The 21583-nt window shown below is 38.2% G+C and overlaps 1 protein-coding gene across 1 annotated transcript in view; it reads right to left on the reverse strand.

Moving 5' to 3' along the window:
• LOC108716503 (refilin-A) overlaps positions 1-20416 on the reverse strand; it is a 34710-nt gene extending 14294 nt beyond the window's left edge. The window contains exons 1-2 of the mRNA XM_018262690.2: positions 20010-20416; positions 16083-16439 (exon numbers count right to left, since the gene is read on the reverse strand). Of these exons, the coding sequence (XP_018118179.1) occupies positions 16083-16301 (219 nt within the window). The 5' untranslated portion in view covers positions 16302-16439; positions 20010-20416. The remainder of the gene's footprint in view (positions 1-16082; positions 16440-20009) is intronic.
• Between the last annotated feature and the right edge of the window lie 1167 nt (positions 20417-21583).

Genomic DNA, 21583 nt, shown 5'->3' on the forward strand with positions numbered 1-21583 from the left:
CAAACATTATAAAGTCAAAAAAAATCTTCCAATTGTAAAAGGGTCATCTACAATTGGCTTTTACATGACTTCCACACGTTTTAACTGGAGTATTTTTGGATTTGGATTTTTAGCAGCTTTGGAGCATAATACAACTTGAAAAATTCTAGGTTTTTTCCTCTCTAAAAACTCGATCAGAAAAAACGGAGATAAATAAGCCCCTATATTTTATAGCAATACCAGACTATTCCGATGGGGCTACCTGAATTTCTACCCATAGATCTGGCCCAGGGAACCAACTCATCCTCTAGGAATGTGTTGCCTTGCCCTATAATTGGGAGGCTGAGGTTTCTTTTTACTATATAAATAGAAAGTGGCTAAGTACTGGTTATAAATGATCATTTATACCAAAAAGCATATTGTCACATTAATAAATATTCTTAAAGGGATACTGTCATGGGAAAAAAAAATTTTTTCAAAATGAATCAGTTAATAGTGCTGCTCCAGCAGAATTCTGCACTGAAATCCATTTCTCAAAAGAGCAAACAGATTTTTTCATATTCAATTTTGAAATCTGACATGGGGCTAGACATATTGTCAATTTCCCAGCTGCCCCTGGTCATGTGACTTGTGCTCTGATAAACTTCAATCACTCTTTACTGCTGTACTGCAAGTTAGAGTGATATCACCCCCCTCCCTTTTTCCCCCCAGCAGCCAAACAAAAGAACAATGGGAAGGTAACCAGATAACAGCTCCCTAACACAAGATAACAGCTGCCTGGTAGATCTAAGAACAGCACTCAATAGTAAAAACCCATGTCCCACTAAGACACATTCAGTTACATTGAGAAGGAAAAACAGCAGCCTGCCAGAAAGCATTTCTCTCCTGAAGTGCAGGCACACGTCACATGACTTGGGGCAGCTGGGAAATTGACAAAATGTCTAGCCCCATGTCAGATTTTAAAATTAAATATAAAAAAATCTGTTTGCTCTTTTGAGAAATGGATTTCAGCGCAGAATTCTGCTGGAACAGCACTATTAACTGATTCATTTTGAAAATTTTTTTTTTCCCATGACAGTATCCCTTTAACATCAAAAGGAGTGGGCTTACTGATAATTAGATTAGGGCTTTTTCTAGGCAAAAAAATGTTTATGCCTGCCCTTCTGTTACAAGCGTTGATGTGGATCATATCAGGACTGTGCTATAATGTTTTAAATTCCATGAACAAGAAACCAGAAGTTTCAGTGTAGAAAACATGTACACATAAGAGTTCTTGACAAGATGCTCAAACTAGTGACACGTGGGTAACAAAATGGCAGGGGGTACATATGAACAACTCCATAATATCACAACTACACATAATATAATCATCTACATACTGGATGAATATTTGTGGAAGACACTCAGAAAACTCAGTGTATAGTTACAGGCTTTTACTTGAGTCTAATTAGGTGAGATTAGCAATCCTACATTATAACAAAACAGTACACCAGAATTTATCTCCATACATGTCACAGGCATGGGCGTACACCCGTTTTAACTGACCATAATCTGAGTTACTGCTAAACAGAAAAAAATTATTATTTGATATGATTGGCATGCTTTATTATCAGTAAATCTATAAGGCAACTCAGCCCCAACTAGAAATGCTGGGCAACAGGTTTTGCTATCAATAGTAACTTAAAAGTAACATAAGGAAACACTTCTTTACAGAAACGATGATAAACTTGTGGAATAGCTTTTCTGCAGTAGCAGGAAGTAACTCAGTAAAATAATTCAAGCACACATGGTATTGGTACAAATCAAATATAAAGACTTAAGAACTAAGCACTTTAAAGGCAGATAAAGCAGGCCAGCTCTTCTGCTGTCAAGTTTTATGCTTCTTTGTGTGATATAAATGTGCAGAGAGCACAAACAGTACCCATTGTACATATGAAAGGAAATTTAAGGGCTCAATTTTTCCATTATATTTTCACCTGACAGAAAGAAAATTGACCCAAAACTCTATTTATATATATATATAAAATTTATATTGCAAAATAGTGCTTTTAACAATGTAACTTGGTGAGAGCATTGGGTCTGTAATGGATGGCACGATAAAAAATGTTTGGATACATCTTCCCCTAGCATGCTCATTTATCTCGTAAGAAAGAAAAATATATATATATATATATATATATAGTCTCGTTTGCAAAGGCACAGTAGAGTAGAAACTGTAACAAATGTATCCATTTACAACTGACTATACTTATCATGCAAGTAAAGCTGTCTTTAATCTCCATCTTGGACTTACATACTGATTTCCTGGTACTGGAAAAATATTATGTGAGTTGGGGATAATTTGGAGGGGTTGAACTTGATGGACTATTGTCTTTTTTTGCCCCAATTGAGCTATATAAAAAACATTGTTAAAGTCATTAGTCTCCGGTTTTCCCCTTCCCAATTTCCCCTATTACTTACACAGATCATAGCTTTGTTCAGTTTTATCCAATAGCCAATAATGTTTAATATTCTCAGGCAGTGGCAGGACACCAGTCAATTGGAGCAAAGCTGATGCAATGCCAGTCTCTAAACGGGGTTTAAGGTATAAATCTGAAGATTACAGACAGTTTTGGAAGTAATTTGAGAACTTGTAAAGATACCGCATCTCGAAGAATGGTATTATTAGTAAAATTTGGCATGGTTTCATGAAGTACATACTGTGCCAAACAAATGTACTTTCTTTTTATGATGAAGGATGTCCCTATGTTGTTATTCAGTGAGGCCAAATAATCCTACTGGGTTTATGTAATGTTTAAATGTTTTTTTTAGTAGACTTAAGTTCGGAAAAATGGAAAAAAAAAACCTTATCTGCTGTGTTTGAGGTCATATTAGGCTAGTGTAGAAATTCAATACATAATTTGAACATTTCTATCCTAATGTAAGATTTAGTTCTCCTTTAACTTCCAAACATTTAAACATAAACATTTGTAGTCGATCCAGTACTTGTAAATGGTTGAAAAATTGATTTAAGTATAGTGTACAAGAGTTGTTAGCCAATTGATCGTCCACTAACTGGTCCAGTGTTTCAAGTGCTGTGCCATGGGGTTCTCTATTTGTGTCAGTAACACCTTAGATGCAAGCTTGAAAACTGCCATAAAAGCAATGGATCTGTTTGCTGATGACACTGAACCATGAAGCACATTTACTACAGTACAAACATAAACGTTTTTATGAGTCTATAGGGTACATTTAAATAAAGGTCAGAGTGGTGAGGCCTGAAAATCAGAACAAAAGGGCCACATGCTTTATCATAATAACCCTTTTAAAAGTTATGTAGATGTAGACCAGATGGTATGAGGAAACCTGAAATTATAATTATACTCATGGTCGGTTTTCAGACCTTGACTAGACTAGATAGGACTAAATTTGAGTATTGGCTGTTGAATAATTGGGTGAAACCATGTTCCCATTGTAACCTTCACATTTGAACATGGCCAATTATATCCCAATTATGGAAAAAACACACATGCAATTTTAATAATGTTTAGATCTGCTAGTATACTCTGAAACTGCCCCGCACATTGTGCTTACTACAGGGGAATACTTATGCTAACAGGAGATTAATGATATGATTTATATGGGACTATGGGAAACTATAGAAAGCACCACATACAGCAAAATCCAACTTCCCATGTCCCGTGATGTTTTGCCACCACTAGAATAATCCCCACTCTGGCTTCTTGAATGGGATTACAGACACAGCTGGAGGCCTGTAGTGAGACAAATTGGGTGCAAGTGCAAAGAACCAAGTGAATAGATTCGAGGGAGCCCTGAAACTAACACCTGTCTTAACAAATAAATTAACTATTTCACACTGTGCACTTGGACTGATTTAGCCAATAAGCCTGTAATACTGAAAGCTTCCCATTAATTTTGAGAAATAAAGCAAAAGGAAAATACATAAATGTGCTTTTAGTTTTTTTAAGAAAAATATTGCCATGCATTGCTGGAAGTAAGATGTCCTGCCATTCTGGAGCTATTAGCAATATTTACAGTTTTCTTTGAAAAGAAGAAAAGATTTCCAACCCTATTCTTCTTTTTGGTGCTTCCTTATGCATGAGCCAAAATAAACAATCCCTGTATTGGGAAGATCTGGAGAAAACATCGCTAAAGTTCAAAAATGATATCCCCTTACTTTTCTTTATAATTCATGGCACAGCTTGAGCCTCTGTAACACAAATATAATGACTCTGGGAATGTAGCAGGATTAAGCAGCCATGATCACCTCAAACCTTTTTTTCCTGCTGCATTATTATGATTTAGCGACCTGCCCTTGTTTGTCCCAATGGGCTAAATAAAACTTCAAGGCAGAAAAGTTAAACTCACATGCCTCCAGCTGTTTTGAGTTTTAACACCCATAATCTGCTATAGGAGAAAACCTACTCATTGCTGTGTTTTCTGTTCAGGATACACCCCATTCGGCAGATTGTGGGGCACATTAGTGCTGAAAGGGTTAAGAAAGCATTGACAAGAAATATCTTTGTGTTCCAATACAAACAGCCCTTGTAGTTTAGTACCTCTAAAATGTATCATTCTGCTGAAAACAGATATCAATAGTGCCTGTAAGAGCGCTGTAGTTGGCCTTATTTACCTTGGAATATTATACATGTCGCAGCCTTAAACAGCCCATTTATGCAAACATATCCCTGTGACTGATGTTTGAACAATGACGCTAGTGTTGGATTGGAAAAAAATTACTCTGATATCAAATTAACCTTTTTTCCATCTCATGTGCAAGTACATTGCTCTAATAGTTCCCCCTGATCATATAAAGGAGACAACAGCGGAACTGATGGCTTTATCAACATCTCATAGCAACAAAGATCCAACATAATACAATATAGAAATGCAAGTGCATCATAAACACCTCTCACAGGGCAACAAGCAGTGAGGAGCAACACACAAATACACCATTAACACCACCATTAGTACACAGAGACAGTACCCAAGCACATCTTCAAATATATCAGAATCCTTTAAATGAGTACTAAAGCTTAACAAGTAAGTAGGCTAGAAATTACACCGCGGTTTTGTTCAAGTCCTCTATTATATTCTGGAAATGGCAAGTTGAATTCCCCAGCTGTGACAAGCTTTTAAGTACGTATATATCTATCTATATATATATATATATATATATATATATATATATATATATATATATATATATATATATATATATATATATATATATCTATATCTATATCTATATCTATATATATATAGTCCCCCACAATTTGCTTTTTGGTATAAATGACAATTTATAACCAGTACTTAGCCACTTTCCATTTATATAGTAAAAAGAAAAAGCAGCTGGAAATATATATATATATATATATATATATATATATATATATATATATATATATCCTAACACAAAAGGAACAATGGCAAGAAATCAGAGCTTAGTGGAATGTATCGTGTTCATTGGAAGCGTGTTGTTCAGAACAGGATGTTTCTAGGCACAAAATGTCCCTTCCCTGACTGCCCAGAAGAACCACTGTGTTGACCTGCATTTCAATAAACCAAAAAATACATACCTGCCAATTGTTTCCTTTTTTTCCATAAAAAAATGTGGACATGGACTTGTGCAAATGGAGTATGGTTGGATGAACAAAGCTGCCCTGGTTTTTAAATCAGAAAATATTATTGGGTAGTATTGGATAGAAGTACAACCCCCAGAGAGGGCACTCTTTTTTCTTTTGTCTAATGGAGATTTTAATGGGAACTGCAGATTCTTTTCCCCTGGATTTTCTGGAGATGTTATTAGTTTAGACTTAAGAGTATCATTTTGAATACCTGCCAACACTATACCACACCTGTTCTTCCGCTGCCATGCCCAGTTACAATCTGACACAACCCCAATCTCTCAAACTCCACCCACTTTTTCGCAATGCCCACCCATTTTCATCTTCAAGATGTGGAACTGTCCCTGCAAAAAACAGGATCATTGGGAGGCATGGTTTTAGTCTTGCGTAACAGGAACTGACTCTCAGGATAGTTATTTACAATCTTCCTTATTAAATCCCTTTTAAGGGCTCCTATTCGGGAGAAAATTGTTTTAAACTCCAGGCATGCAAATGAGGCTTTGTGTCCCAACTTGTTCATTCTGCGAACATGTGTAATGCCATAAGCATGTGAATAATGAGCGAGCCAAGAGGCTTTTACATTATGGGGTTATTTATCAAAAGGTCGAATGTTAGAGTTCTTTATACCTTGAATGAACTCAAATGAACTCACAACTTGAATCTTGAATGTTTTTTTTTTTTTAAAAAAAAAAAACTGTAATGAAAAAATCTCAATTCAGCGACTTCAAGTTGCGAAAGCCAAAAACTTGAATTGATTGAGTTTTCGCTGTAAAAAACTCAAATCAATCGAATTGATCAAGTTTTCAGGCAAAACCCTCTGATAAAAACTTGAACATCATGAAGGCTATTAACATATTCCAGTGGTTCAAGGGACCTCTGCCATTGATTAATACATGACTTCAACAGGTTTTGCATGTGTATTTTTGGGTCGGAGTTCAAACACGTTTTTTAGGGAAAGGTGAAGGTATAGAATTTGGAGTAGTGCCCTTTTTCCTCTTGGTTTTCTAGAGACAAAACCAGCTGTCCTATGCAACCAAGCATCTCATTTTGATGGCATACACCACAGAGTGAGCATTCTTAGGAAGAGAAAGTTGAAGGACTGGTCAGGATATTTAAATCAAGAAAAGGCAAAGTAACTCTATCTACTCTAAGAGCGCCAGGAAAAAAGTCCAAATACCCCCTTTCTCCTTGACAGAATCCGCTTCAGAACAAGAACAGAAGAAACCAGATATATACATACTATTTTGTATCATCAATATTTTTTAATTATCAAAAACAATATGTTTATATATAACTTTTTTGTATTTGATTTGGACACATGACCTGATTGCTTGCCAAAATAAGTAGCAGTGGCCTCTGGGCAATAAAGAAAACAACACACACTAATAATGGATTCATACATACAAGTTACGCTATTTTCCCAGAGATGCCTAAAAGCTTTAGGGACCATCTGGCTCCAGATACATATTTACTATTTTAACTCAAATATGAATTGTTAGTAGTGAACTAAAGGCAAAGTTGCTTCTTTCAATTGCATATTGTTGTAGAAATCATACAATATTTCCATTAACCTTAAAGGGATTGGTCACCTTTTTCAGTTCAATTGTTTTCAGATTGTTCACAGGAAATAAAACTGTTTTCAGTGGCTTTCCATGTCTTTTCCATGCCTTTTCACAAAAAATTGAAGATTTAAATGTAAAACCTGTCTCTGGTGTTTAAGTTTGGCAGCTCGGTAATTCAGGTGCAGATTCTGAACTGTTACAATTTGCTACATTATTTGATACATTTCTTAGCAGCATTTTGGAGTATTAGCAACTATTGTACTAATTGTAACAGCTGCTCAGGGGGATTCTGCTCAGGGGGATAAAGATAAGCAAAGGAATCAACTAATGTATCAATTTAGAACAGTTTACAAAGTTGGTGACTTGTGAAGAGCAAATCTGTCCCGTTTTGCTTTGCTGAAAAATTAGCGAAACCTTGAAAAAAAATTGTGACCATTTTTTACACAAGAAACAATTTTTCGTGCTCTAAATGCATTTTTTGTCTCTGAGACTTTTTTTGTCCAAATGCATTTAAGTCAATTGGCGTTTTTTCTTATGGCAACTTCTTTGTCCAAATGCATTAAAGTCAATGGTTGTTATTTCTTATGGCGACTTTTTTTGTCTCTGTGAGTTTGATGTTTGTTGTTTCTGAAATAATTCACAGATGGCGAAATGTGGAATTTCACCATGAATCCATGACTGGCGAAAACATTCGCTGATCGCTATTGGTAACCCACCCTCCCAAAGCTGCTTCAGAAAGCCATAAGAAGGTGAAAAATGAAACTTGAATTATTAGAAAAAAGGTCACAAATAGAAAATAGCAAGTAATTGAAAAAAGTATTTTTTTCTGGTGAACAGTCTAACAGCAACTGAATTGAAAACTGTTGGAAGGTGAAACAGATTAACGTTACCCTGGAATTACTGTACGTACTGTAATACAGGCACACATTCGGGATACTGTAGCAATGTTATAACTACTTATTGTTTCATCTACCAACAACTTGTCAATTGTCTTACTACTGATTCCTTATTTGTTTGGGGAAAAATAGAAAATGCATGTAAAGCAAAAAGTGGAGTTCTCAGCCTGACTAACTATTAGCATCTTTATAGTAATACCATTTATACTTCAGCCACGGGAGAAGAGCCTGAAACTGATCTGTCGCCTCAAATTTATTTGCACACTGAAGCATTTTCTAGCTGAAAGCACCAAGAACAGAGCCAGATGGTTCTCATTCAAGGAAATGGAAGATGGCAGGGGCAGTTTTGGGCACTTCTCTGCTGGAGTGAGAAGTTCAAAAACCTCTCACAGCCTATTAACTGGTTCATTGCTGCAGGTAAGCCAACCGGTACAAAGCAGGAACCCACGTATGCCAGGCTTACTAATCTATGGTAATCAGTAACATAGATGCTTTTGAACGACTGCTATGTGTGTTGTTGCTATTACAAAATAATATGAAAATGAAACAGAAGTGGATTTTAAGTATGTCATTTTTTCTTGCCTAGTTTTCTAATTTAAAACCACAAGTCATTTCCATCCTTCTAATTCCATGTGCAGACTGCATCTATTAGTAGATAACTGGATGCCCTTCCACGTGGCTTGTCCATTCCACAGACCTATTTGTCACTGCTGCTGGAAGGAAGGACATTTTATAAATCAATCACCATATAGAACTATTTTCTCATATTTCGCTTCAGGTTTTCCCTAATGCTTCAGCCAGACAGTTTATTTACCTCTTTACATTCACAGAAATATGAATTTGCTCTCCTCTTGAACCCAGCTGAATGTTTTTTTAACAGTATAAATCTCACTTTTATGAGGTTAACAAAGCTAAAGCAAGGATAGTTTTACAGCTCCTTCAAAAATAAATGACTAATGCAAACACTGGCACTGGAATATATCATATTGCATTTTTTTAAAAAGGGGTTGTAAACAAGGTTACGGCTCCATGCGGTCTAGCACGGAGACACCTGTCATATTTGTACTATCTCCTTTTAAGAAAGATTGACATAGAAAGATGATCCTTTATCTGCAGAATTGCTGCCAATATGTACTTCTCTGTGATTGAATAAAGAAGTTATTAAAGTTACAGCTTAACATTTCTGGGAGCACAAGGAACAGTAAAAAAAATCAGTAAAATAAAATCCATGGTCTCTCGTGGATCAGCAAAGTGATCAAAACAGAAAATGCTCTATCTGTCCATAGGTAGCAAAAACTACATTCAGACGTAAAAGACAGAAGGGCTAATTTACAATTGCTGTGGGATAAAATGGATGCAGAATTGTGCCCACCAAATTACCATCCACTAAAATGCTTAAAGCAGTAAGTGCAGGTCTCCGTGTGTGTGTTACACATATTTTGACTCCTTCATTTGTGGTAGTCAGTATGTATGAAAATGGCATGTAATGAACACACATGTTCTGAAAACCCAAATAATTGCAACGTGCACACAATTTACAAAACTGAAGACCTGAAGAAGTTTTATACCCTGATAGATATGTCAGGAACAGCAACAAAACAGATTCTTCACTGCCTGCAGTTACACTGGAATGCTGGGTATTACATTTGCTATGCACCCCCGTTGCTTTAATATTGGGCAAAGGGCATCATAATAATAAACAGCACTTAATCATTAAACTGCTGGGGAATTCCAAGCATAAAATAAGAAGGCAATGCTGTTAGCCTGTACAATAGACCACATTATGGCATTGGGGCTGATTTATTAACAAAGATGCTAAACTGAACAAGTGCAATTGCAAAATAGTTCTCAACAGCCCTGCAAGATTAAACATTTGCAATGTAGCACCCATGTTTATTAAATAACCCCTATTGTGTTTTTAAAGAGGTGGATCACCTTTACTTTTAGTATGTTATAGAATGGCTAATTCTTTTGAACTAGTCTTCATTTTTTCTTTTCTTTTTTTTTTAATTATTTGCCTTCTTCTCCTGACTCTTTCCAGCTTTAAAATGGGGGTCAATGACCCCATCTAAAAGAGAAATATTCTGTAAGGCTACCCGTTTATTGTTATTGCTGCTTTTTATTACTCATCTTTCTATTCAGGCCCTCTTCTATTCATATTCCAGTCTTTTATTCAAATCAATGCATGTTTGCTAGGGTAATTTGGACCCTAGCAATCACACTGCTGATATTGCAAACTGGAGAGCTCATGAATAAAAAGATAAATAATTTAAAAACACAATTAATAAAAAAATGAAAACCAGTTGCAAATTGTCTCAGAATATCACTCTCTTCATCATATTAAAAGATAATATAAAGGTGAACAACCCCTTTAAAGAAGAGCCTCAAAAATGCACATGCCCAACTGCCCTATAATGCCTTATAATGTATATTTGGTGTACCAAATACCACTTTCGATTTCTAGAAAGAATGTGTTTCCACATCTTTCAGATGGGATAATGAATTCCCTTAACTACAGTGCTACAAGAACTTCCGCTATTTAACCATGTCACATGATGGCAGATAGGTAATAGAGGAAACACAGCCTGCTCCCATTCAAAGACTAGGGGTGATCTCTCTTTCTGAACCTACAAAGCACATGGCTTACTCACAGTGTCACGGGTGAAAGTCTCTGTTCTAACAACTGACCTGTTCTAACAAATGACCTGCTAGTTTCACTAGTCCTCATTATTTCATTATTACAAATGTATGTAAAAAATACAACATGCTCTGTTCTGAAAAGCGGCAAAACAAAATTCAACACGTGGGTCCCTTTAAATTTCTTGCACTCGTCCAATAGGAGCATTGAGGGCCCCATGGCTTTACCCAGCCCAGTAAAGAAAAGATCAGATGATCCGATCTGTCAGCAAGAAGCAAAAGCAAAAAAAATCATTGTTAAATATCCTTTCTGTGTTTCCCATTATGATCACATACTTCTCATATTTTCATCTCACTGCTCCTTCCTGTTTTTCCTTTATTCCTGATGACAGACTATTAAGGAGGCCAATATGAAGAGATATGTAGAGCCCAGCAGGTTTTGTCATGAACAATTACAAAACAGGTTTGATTGCCTTAAAGCCAAAACACTAGGGAGGTTATTTACAAAAACTCAAATGTTTCTATTTTGTTATTAAAATAAAGTCGACCTAACTCCAATCCACAAAAAAGTTAGAGTGAAAAACCATTACAACATATTTGTGCGTCAGTTCAAATCGGATTGATGCTCTGAAAAATCGACTTCATCAAATTGTCGCTTTGAAAACTAGTATAATTTAGCGATTATTCGGCGAAAACCAGCACAGATCACAATGTCAAAAAACATTGACTTCTACAAATTCGAGTTTTTCCCTTTAAAAACTCTCCCAGAAAAAATTCAGATTTAATAAATTTTAATGGATTTTTAGCATTTCTCCTAACACGGAAATACTGTAACCACCATACATCTTTTTCTAAGCTAAGCTAAAAATACATAAAAGACAACAAAACAGTTAACAGATTGTGACTAATTTTAGGATTGTCGCACAAAATAAAAACACTTAGGGGCCAATTCACCAAGCTCGAGTGAAGGATTTGAAGTAAAAAAACTTCGAATTTCGAAGTTTTTTTTGGGCTACTTCGACCATCGAATGGGCTACTTCGACCTTCAACTTCGACTACGACTTTGAATCGAAGGATTCGAACTAAAAATTGATCGACTATTCGACCATTCGATAGTCGAAGTACTGTCTCTTTAAGAATAAACTTCGACCCCCTAATTCGCCATCTAAAACCTACCGAACTCAATGTTAGCCTATGGGGAAGGTCCACATAGGCTTTCCTAAGTTTTTTCGATATTCAAAGTCGAAGGATTTTAATTTCCAGTCGAATATCGAGGGTTAATTAACCCTCGATATTCGACCCATGATGAATTTGCCCCTTAGCATAGTATTCAGACCAATGACTACCCACAACACCTTTCACATTTTTACCAGTGTGATCATTCAATTAAAGATTTACTTAGGGATAGGTGAAGGAAAATGAAATAGAACCAAAAACAAATCAAGTTACTGGAACAAGGCAAAATAAAAGCCTTGCAGTTCAACTGTTTTTCAGTTGCTGGGGTCAGCAAACCTGACTACCATGAAGCAATTTCAGTTGCAGGCCAGGAATGAATGAAAAATATATAATCAAGATCAACTGAAAGTTCCAAACGTTAACATGTTAAAACAAAATAAAAGGATATACTGTAGACTCGTTTTTATCTGCAAGTAAGAATGCTGCAGGTAGAAGTCAAGAGAGAATTTGCAGGTTATAGTACAAAATCCTGATTAATGCCCAAAAAAAAAGAGCCAGTCTATGTTTTTGTTCAGTACCCATAGGCAGAACTTACAGCAATGACCAATGCTTGGGAAAATGCAGGTAGCTAACTGCACCATGATAGTTGCCATTTGCCAACCACATATAGTCTGCTGAGCTGTGTCTGTTGGCACATATAAACATTCACTTTAAGAAGGGACACATTGTTCTGTCCATTTTTCATGCAAATTGATATTAACATTCCATTTATGGCACACATCAAGCATTTTGACAATAGGCATTTTGTATCTGCATGGGCACCTCTCGCACCTCAGTTGATAACAACATGGACTGCTTTCAAACCCTACAGCCTTTTCTCCTCATCTGAGCTGCATCAGGCTATACACTTTCCCAGTGTAGTTGGACGTGCACATGTGTTTTCTACTTTCCAGGTATTAATTTTACTTTAAGGTTTTAGTGGAGCCTCCTATGTACCCTCCTGCTGCTATGACAATATACCACTACCCAAACGTATTATATCTGGGCTGGCACGCTCAAGCTCTTGGCAAAGATGCCTCGTTTGCATAAGAGTTTCTATAGCCTGTGTTTTGGCAGCAATAATACTTAATTTGCCTGAAAATGAGAGATCTTTATAGAACAAAAGAGGAAATGACTTGCAGTGGCAGCCCTACCTGAAGGATTGACATACTGGTCTAAATGCACACTGTCACTCCACGACTCCCTGGCAGCGTGCAAGTGAGTCTGGCAAAACCATGTTAATTACATGAAGAAAAAGGGAGTACAAATGCCCTTTACAGGGCAGATTTATTAAGTGTCGAATTGGAAATTCGAATTTGAATTTTTGAATTTTTTTTTTTTTGGTCAAAACTCTTCGAATTGTGAATTATTCAAACTTGATTTGAATTAGAATTTCGAGATCTATCAAACCTATAACCTGGGAATAATTTGAATTCAACTATTCGTCACCTTAAACCTGCTAAGTTCATGTATAAGTCAATGGGAGAGGTCCAGTGACCAATTTGAAGTTATATTCTATTCTTAAATACCCCCCAATCGAATTTCGAGTACATACGAATTTATTAGAGTTAAAAAAACTCACATGAATTCGAAATTCGACCTTTGATAAATGGGCCTCTAACTTGCACCCAAAGGGGAGACAAAGCAATTTGTCAATCTGCATTGTTCAGTCTCTAAACCTTCCCAGTTAAGGCTAACATGTTCTCGGCTGTGAGCATTGATGTGCTATGCAGTATTCTCAGCAACTAAAGCTGGCCATCGACGCTAAGATCTGATCGTACGAATCGAGGATTCATACAATTTATGGACCGTGTTTGGAGAGTCCCGACATTTTTTGTCCGGTGGAGATTGGTCGTTTGGTCGATCGGGCAGGTTAAAAGATTGATTCGTACGATCGGATTTTTGCGTCTATGGCCAGCTTTAGAGGTGCTCCTTAGCCTCTTCAAATGTGCCTTTTAGACAGGGGGTAGCTATCCTTGAAAAACAATGTTTGAAGCATTTGATAACAACAGTGTCAACAGATACAATTACACCATATGGCAGCACAAGAAGGTAACAATTGAGATTACTATTTATATTAACCAACTGAACAGCATGCAGCCATGTGTTTCCATTGACCATTAAGGACAAATATTAAGTAGACATGGCATTCTGCTAAATATTCTGAGTTTGGTTTTTTGTAATTTATTTTGTACAAAATCAACTGGAGAGCACACAGCTGCAATCTCTGCCAAGAGTGAACACAGATCTTGCTTACAGATAGCTTGCTATTATATAAAGACATAAATAATTGCCTTGGTAACACCAGGTAATCAAACCTACAGTGGCAATGCAGCAATGTATGTCTTTCCTGAGCAAAAGTTGTCTATGCCTAGCCCTTTAAGCTTCTTACTTGTAAACTTTCCATCCATACTTGTAAGTGGTGGAAGCTGTCATACCATTGTCCTTACTTGTAGCACACAAAGCTCTTCCCCTACTGGTCAATGAGATTTTGTATTTCCTGCTGTCTATGGTGAACAATGGCTTAACTAGAAGTTTCTGAGTCAAATCATTTGAGGCACCATATTCCACCAAACTTTGGAGAAGATGCATTTTTGGTAAATAAGTCAGAACCACTAATGGCCCCATGCAGATGAAGGTTGTGCTACCGCTGCTGACATGACCCTGGTGGTGAATGCCTAGGTGAATGATCAGCAAACCATTATAGAAGCTCCCACTTAAATGCAAAACTGAAGAAAGTACATTTCTTTGGCTCATAATAAGATAATAAATAATACAGTTAAAAACTCACGTGCATGTCCCAATATTTCTGTTTATTTTCTTCTAATATTCCACCAGTGAATACACACTATACAATAATACTACACAACAGCTGCAATTAGTTATATCAACTCTTTCATATTTTTTTACTTCAAAGGAGGAGCATTTAGCAAAAAATCTTCATAAATGTTATTCAGTTCAAAGTCAAGTTCCTGCAGTGCCAAAATATTTCAGATGTGTTACTGAGCACAGCAAACACACACAAAATACTTGCCCTGTGGTATCTGTAGTCTGCTGACAAACTTCAAACCCCTTTTAATGATTATCCTGTAACTGGGGCAGCATTAAATCGTTAGTGAAAAGCTAGGGACTTAATGATATATGATGGTGGTGCAGTTCAGAGCGCACAGCATTTGAAAGCATTCATTAGCCATGTACAAAGAAGATGTTTCATATTGCAATAGGTTTGCTTACGGGAAGGAAATGAACAAACACCGAATTTAGAAAGAGCTTCATGTCCAAACAAGTACCCATTTTATCTTCAGATATTTACGAAATTCTGAAAAACACTAGTTGTGGAGCACCTTATTGGGCTTATTTACATGAAGGGTGAAAATACGTAGTTTGCCAAAAGGGGAACTTCACAGATCTCATATTCATTCATTCATAATTTCAGGCTTGACTTGAGGAAACCGCTTAAAAAAAACTCTAATCCTCTGATTAAAAAAAAAAAATATATTAGAGCTCCTTATATACTGAAATACACTAAAATCAAGTTTCTTCTTTACAAAAAAGATTCCAATCCAGCAAAAGAAGGGGATGAAAGAACAGAAAATCTTTGCTGGATTTCTGTGTATATGTGACATTAGGCAGATCACTTGATCTCCAGGTCTCTAGCAGCAACAATTAGATTTTAGGTTCAATGACTGAAGTACTTTTTGTGCTCCAACAGTTGTATATAAAAGTTCATAAAAGGTGTAATGTTCTAAAAAAACATATGTTAATTCTGAAGGTGGTGCATATAAGCCCTGCAGCCTACTATAAAGTGTGTGTTCATTTACTGGAGACATCTCTGTCTTTTTCCAAAATCAGTTGCTGGCAGTTGTTGTAAAAATAAATATTAGTTCCCTAATTTAAGTGATTAAATGACTCGCCCTAGGTCACCACCCTGGTTCTGGGATAGCTGTTGATAATAAATAAACCTCAACCCAGATGTTCTACTGGAATAAATATCAAGCCTTTCCCTATTCAGTAAGTATACTTTGGTGCTACTGTTGATGGAATAAGGGTTTCTTTGCTTTTACAAGATCTGGCATATGAGGCATTATCTAAAACAGGATATTAAAGTAAATATATTCCTTATCCTTAAGTGTAGCCTAATGTTATTAAAGTTAAAAGTTCCTTACCACTTTGCCCTCCTTGACGTCCTTCCTGTAGCCATAGCCTGGTTGGTATGTTGGTGTGCTGCTGCACTCAGCTCTACCATCAGCAATGCCGGGTGAGATCGAGTAGAAAGGAGGACTGGGGCTCGGTGGAAGACCAGAATCTGGACTGTCCAACAACCCTTCCCTGCTCTTCTCCTTCAAGCTGTCTTCCATTTCTTGCAAATGCAGGTGACCTACCATGTCTGGCTGAGCTTCAGCAAACTCCCAGCAAAACCTGATCCAATTCTTGTATGTTTCTTACACGGGAGGGATTTACCGATTAAACACAAATTTGGTTGCCTCCTAGTGTGCACATTCAGGACTTCCCTCCTGCAGGCCCTATGATTAGGAATAAAATTATCATTAATGAAGTAAAGAAAAAAAACACTAAAGTCATCAAGAAGGTAAGAGAGAGAAATGTGCAGCCTACTGCTGGAAGGTTAGCTTTAGATGCTGCTGCTTTCAAACTGTGTTGGGGTGTTTTTGTAGGCACTGAGGGTTCTCGGGTTAATACAGTATTTCATATCTCTATCTGACCAGATCTAACCACTGACAACATCTCTGACCTTTCTGGTTCAATTATATATAAAATTACTGATTGTAATCCAATCTGGGCCTCCAAATGCCAGATAGGATAATATTTGTGGAGATGGCCTGCTTGGCCTAGATAAATCGTCCTAAAAGGCCAGCTTGGTCTGGTCAAGAAGAAATTTTTTTTGGGTGGGGAGAGTAATACATAGCTCCTGCCCTTGATATTGTTGGAACTATGGCTTAATGGCTAAGGGTTTGAATAAAAATAAGTCTAAAAAACACTAAATGGGTATAAGGAATAGTAGAACCCCAATTCCACATTTTTCAGGTGATAAATAATTTATATAAAAACGGCGTAAAATGAGTCAAAACTTAAAATCAGCGGATGTAAAATTGAGGTTTCACTGCACATGACTATAAATGCCCATATTTACTGCATGCATATGTATATGTGTATGTATGCCGACCATTATGTCAATATAATAACTTCTACCCGACACTCACTGAGCCGATAAAGGTCTAAGCACAGACCTTATAGAAAGTAAACTGCTTCTGTGATGTTACAATGCTTTGAATGCATTGTGGCCCCTGTGTTAGGCTCTAGGGTTATTTGTGGTGAATACATATTTCAGTTTGCCGTTCCTCTGTATCCTACACAGCAGGCTAGAGTCTTCTACCCAGGAAATGCCTGAGCTTCTATCAAAATATGGACATTTTTCAAGTGTGTGACCTCTGCAACACTGTATGAGCATCTTATATTTCAGGGTTACTGCCCTTTTTCCATTTCTGCAGTCTGTTGTATAGCCATCACATTGTTTATCCCATTGCCTTTGACTCACATGTTTCATATACCTTGAAGGGCTGTCTTTAATAATGACAGAGCCAGGTGTCAATTATTTAAATACAGTACAGAAAACTGACGTTTTAGATTCTGTTCAACTGCAACTCCCGGGATCCAGTGGCTGCTAGGAATTACCCTAGATCTCTCCCACATGAACCAAGTCAATTTGTTAGCAGAGTAGAGATCATTGTCGCTTTGTAACAGTTTGTGTACATCATAAACCATGACCTACAATCTAAGAGCAGCAATCAAACTGTATTTATATCCGTGATGCATGGCAGTTGTTCAACTACAACTCCCAACATTATCTCTCTCAAGAGAAAGTTCAGAGGCCACAGGATGGATTTCTCTAAGCAAAGCACTCCACAAAACCTTCCAAATCTTCTGGTATACACAGTCCTATCCCCTCACATCAGTCATTAGCAGGGCGGCTGAGGAGAATGAAGGGTTTACATTTAGTGAACGCACACAATGATTCTTTTGAGATTGACGCACGGAGAGTAGCTGCTGATGCACGGCTAATGAAGGCAAGATTGCAAACTTACATTACAGCAGGAAAGAGCGCAACTATGCACTGCTTGTTTTTATATGCACAATCACATATTCATTTAGATGTATACAGAGAGCGAGCAAGGGATTGGAGGTAATATTAGCAGTAACAGTAAAGGCTTTTAGTATTTTTTTTTTTTTAAACTTAAACTTGGAACTTATTTGGCAAAGTTAACCCAATAATAGAGCCTTGGTTGAACACGGGCATGATAGTTTAGCCGCAACTGGCTCCCAATTGCTTTCTGCCTTATTGTTCTTTAACGTTCGGTATGATCCATGTTTTTTTCTGAGAGAGTTAAATATACAATGGATATATATTTATGAAGGGGATTTTGAGCTGGCAGCCTGGCACTGAAGTGGAAACAGTGGTGTGCATCTCAAAATGTAATATTCCAACTCCCTTGCAGGCTCTGTAACCTCTCTCCCAGCACATGTGCACCTAACAAAACAGATTATCCTGCACTGGAAAGTGCCTCTTTGTGAGTCAGACATGCCTGCAATGTATTATTTTCCATCTGACAGACAGCACTGAATTGAATTTCAACCTGGGGCAGTCCAGCTCTTACTGATCTACTATTCCCAGGCGGCTGCTGCTCCACAGTCACAGGTCTGCAACAGCCGCCCAGCTGCAAGTAAAGACCTCTAAACCCTATGGTTGCACATTTCTGCCCTCTTTTCCACACCTGAAACTACAGGGACTTTTCAATATGCCTTGATGTCTGCAAGTCATGGGCATCTGAATCATATGCAACAATAATGCATTGTACAGTATATATACTGTATAATACACAGTATATATACTGTGTATGTATATATATATATATATATATATATATCTCAAAGCTTTACAAAACTCCTCTCTGGGTACTACAGACCCCCAGCAGGAGGTGGGCTCTCCAGAACAGCCAGGATGTTCGCCTCTGCAGTTTATCCCCACTTACTATTTATATATATCATTTAAATGTATAGATATAATACAAATGCACAATTTCAACAGACTGCAAGGCACACACACAGGTTACACACAGGTTACGCACACACACACAGGTTACACACACACACACACACACAGGTTACACACACACGTTACACACGTTACACGCACACGTTACACGCACACACGTTACACGCACACACGTTACACGCACACACGTTACACGCACACACAGGTTACGCACACACAGGTTACGCACACACAGGTTACGCACACACAGGTTACGCACACACAGGTTACGCACACACACAGGTCACACACACACAGGTCACACACACACAGGTCACACACACACAGGTCACACACACAGGTTACACACATACAGGTTACACACACACAGGTCACACACACAGGTTACACACACACAGGTCACACACACACAGGTCACACACACAGGTCACACACACACAGGTCACACACACACAGGTCACACACACAAGTTACACACACACAGTTCACACACACAGGTCACACACACACAGGTCACACACACAGGTCACACACACACAGGTCACACACACAGGTTACACACACACAGTTCACACACATACAGGTTACACACACACAGGTCACACACACACAGGTCACACACACAGGTTACACACATACAGGTTACACACACACAGGTCACACACACAGGTTACACACACACAGGTCACACACACAGGTCACACACACACAGGTTACACACACACAGGTTACACACACACAGGTCACACACACAGGTCACACACACACAGGTTACACACACACAGTTCACACACATACAGGTTACACACACACAGGTCACACACACACAGGTCACACACACACAGGTTACACACACACAGGTTAAAGTAAAATGCAGCCTGTCACCCCTGTAGGGAAACATGATAACTCAATAGAAGATTCTTCACATTAGCTCCCCAGATGTTCCGGGAGTTGCAGCAACATGTGGGGAGGAAAATTTAAGAAATGAGACAAATAAGAGAAAGCCGTTTGGGACAAGACTTACTGTACTTTGCGCCTTCCCCGCAGCCTGCCGAGCTCCTCGGTGCAAGTAGCGCCTGTGCAAAGTCACTGCGATTTCTGCAGAAAGTTCCTGCTCGCTTCCCCCGTGCTAGTCCCTCCAGCAGATTCACTTAGATCTGGATAGAGTCCAGCCCCGCGCACAGGCAGCCTATTATTGTGGTTTTTTCTTGCCTTCCTTCATTCAAAGCAGCGGAGGGAGGCGCATGGGAGGGGGAAACACACAGCTGATCCGCAAATGTCAAACTCGTCGCTTATGGCAGAGGGAGTGAGAGATAACATGTGGATAGAGTCCTGACGGGTCTCCCTGGTACCACGAGTGCCAAGCAACCTGTGCCACGATCCCTGGAGGCTTATTCAGTGACGCCTGATCCTCGGCCCCTAAGCACAACCAATGAATGGCTTTCAATTCACACACACACACACACACACACACACACAGGCGCGCGCGTAGCTCCTGTATTCTGTCACATAGTGATTCTTAACTAATGGCTCTTGTCCTCAAATTGGGTCGTTAAGCTGCTGTGTGTGTCCTAGTGATCCCTCTTACTACAGTGAAATTCAATTCTCCAATAGACACCAGTAATTAAAAGGAAACACAGCTGTATAACTAAGGCTCTCTGTAGCAATCTTGCTTCCTGAGGTAAAACACAGGCTACATTTGTCTCACAATCATATAAAAACTCCAAGCTCTTTGCTATGGCTCTGTTTGGGTAAGATCCTTGACTCTTGCATAGGGATGTAGCGAACGTCAGAAAAAATGTTCGCGAACTTCCGGACAAATATGCGAACGGTTCGCGAACGTCGCGAACCCCATAGACTTCAATGGGAAGGCGAATTTTAAAAGCTAGAAAAGACATTTCTGGCCAGAAAAATGATTTTAAAGTTGTTTAAAGGGTGCAACGACCTGGACAGTGGCATGCCAGAGGGGGATCAAGGGCAAAAATGTTTCTGAAAAATACATTGTTGACACAGCGCTGCGTTTTGTGCTGTAAAGGGCAGAAATCACACTACGTCACTCAGGTGATGTTTCTGGACACGGAATGTGAAAAAGCTCACACAGCTAGGTGGCACTTGGTTAAAGACTGGGCAAACAATGCCTGCAAGGGCAACGTATACAGTAGTGGATACGGAATATATTATTGCTGCTGTAAAAACATCACTCAGGTGATGTTTACGGACACGGAATTATTATTGTTATTTAGACAGAATGTGAAAAAGCTCACACAGCTAGGTGGCACTTGCATACCTCCCAACTGTCCCTCTTTTGACCACTCAACCCCCTGTCCCTCTTTTGTACTGGAAAGTCCCTCTTTTCTCTGCACTGAACAGCCAGAAAAAAAACAGTTTCTAACTTAATTAGCTTTTGGCAGAGAGCTCAGAACAGCTAACAGGTGCAAATAAGATACTTTGTAACAATTTTTATGAATGATACCGTCAAGTGAGCAAATAATAGTTTTTAATTACTAGTTGCTTGTCACCTCCAGGATGTTCGTCCTGTTGGTGGCAATATTTCTGTAGTGGTGTGTTTAGCAGTCACCGTGCTTGTGCGCACGTGCA

Source organism: Xenopus laevis, chromosome 1L, assembly GCF_017654675.1.
Source record: "Xenopus laevis strain J_2021 chromosome 1L, Xenopus_laevis_v10.1, whole genome shotgun sequence".
NCBI lineage: Eukaryota > Metazoa > Chordata > Amphibia > Anura > Pipidae > Xenopus > Xenopus laevis.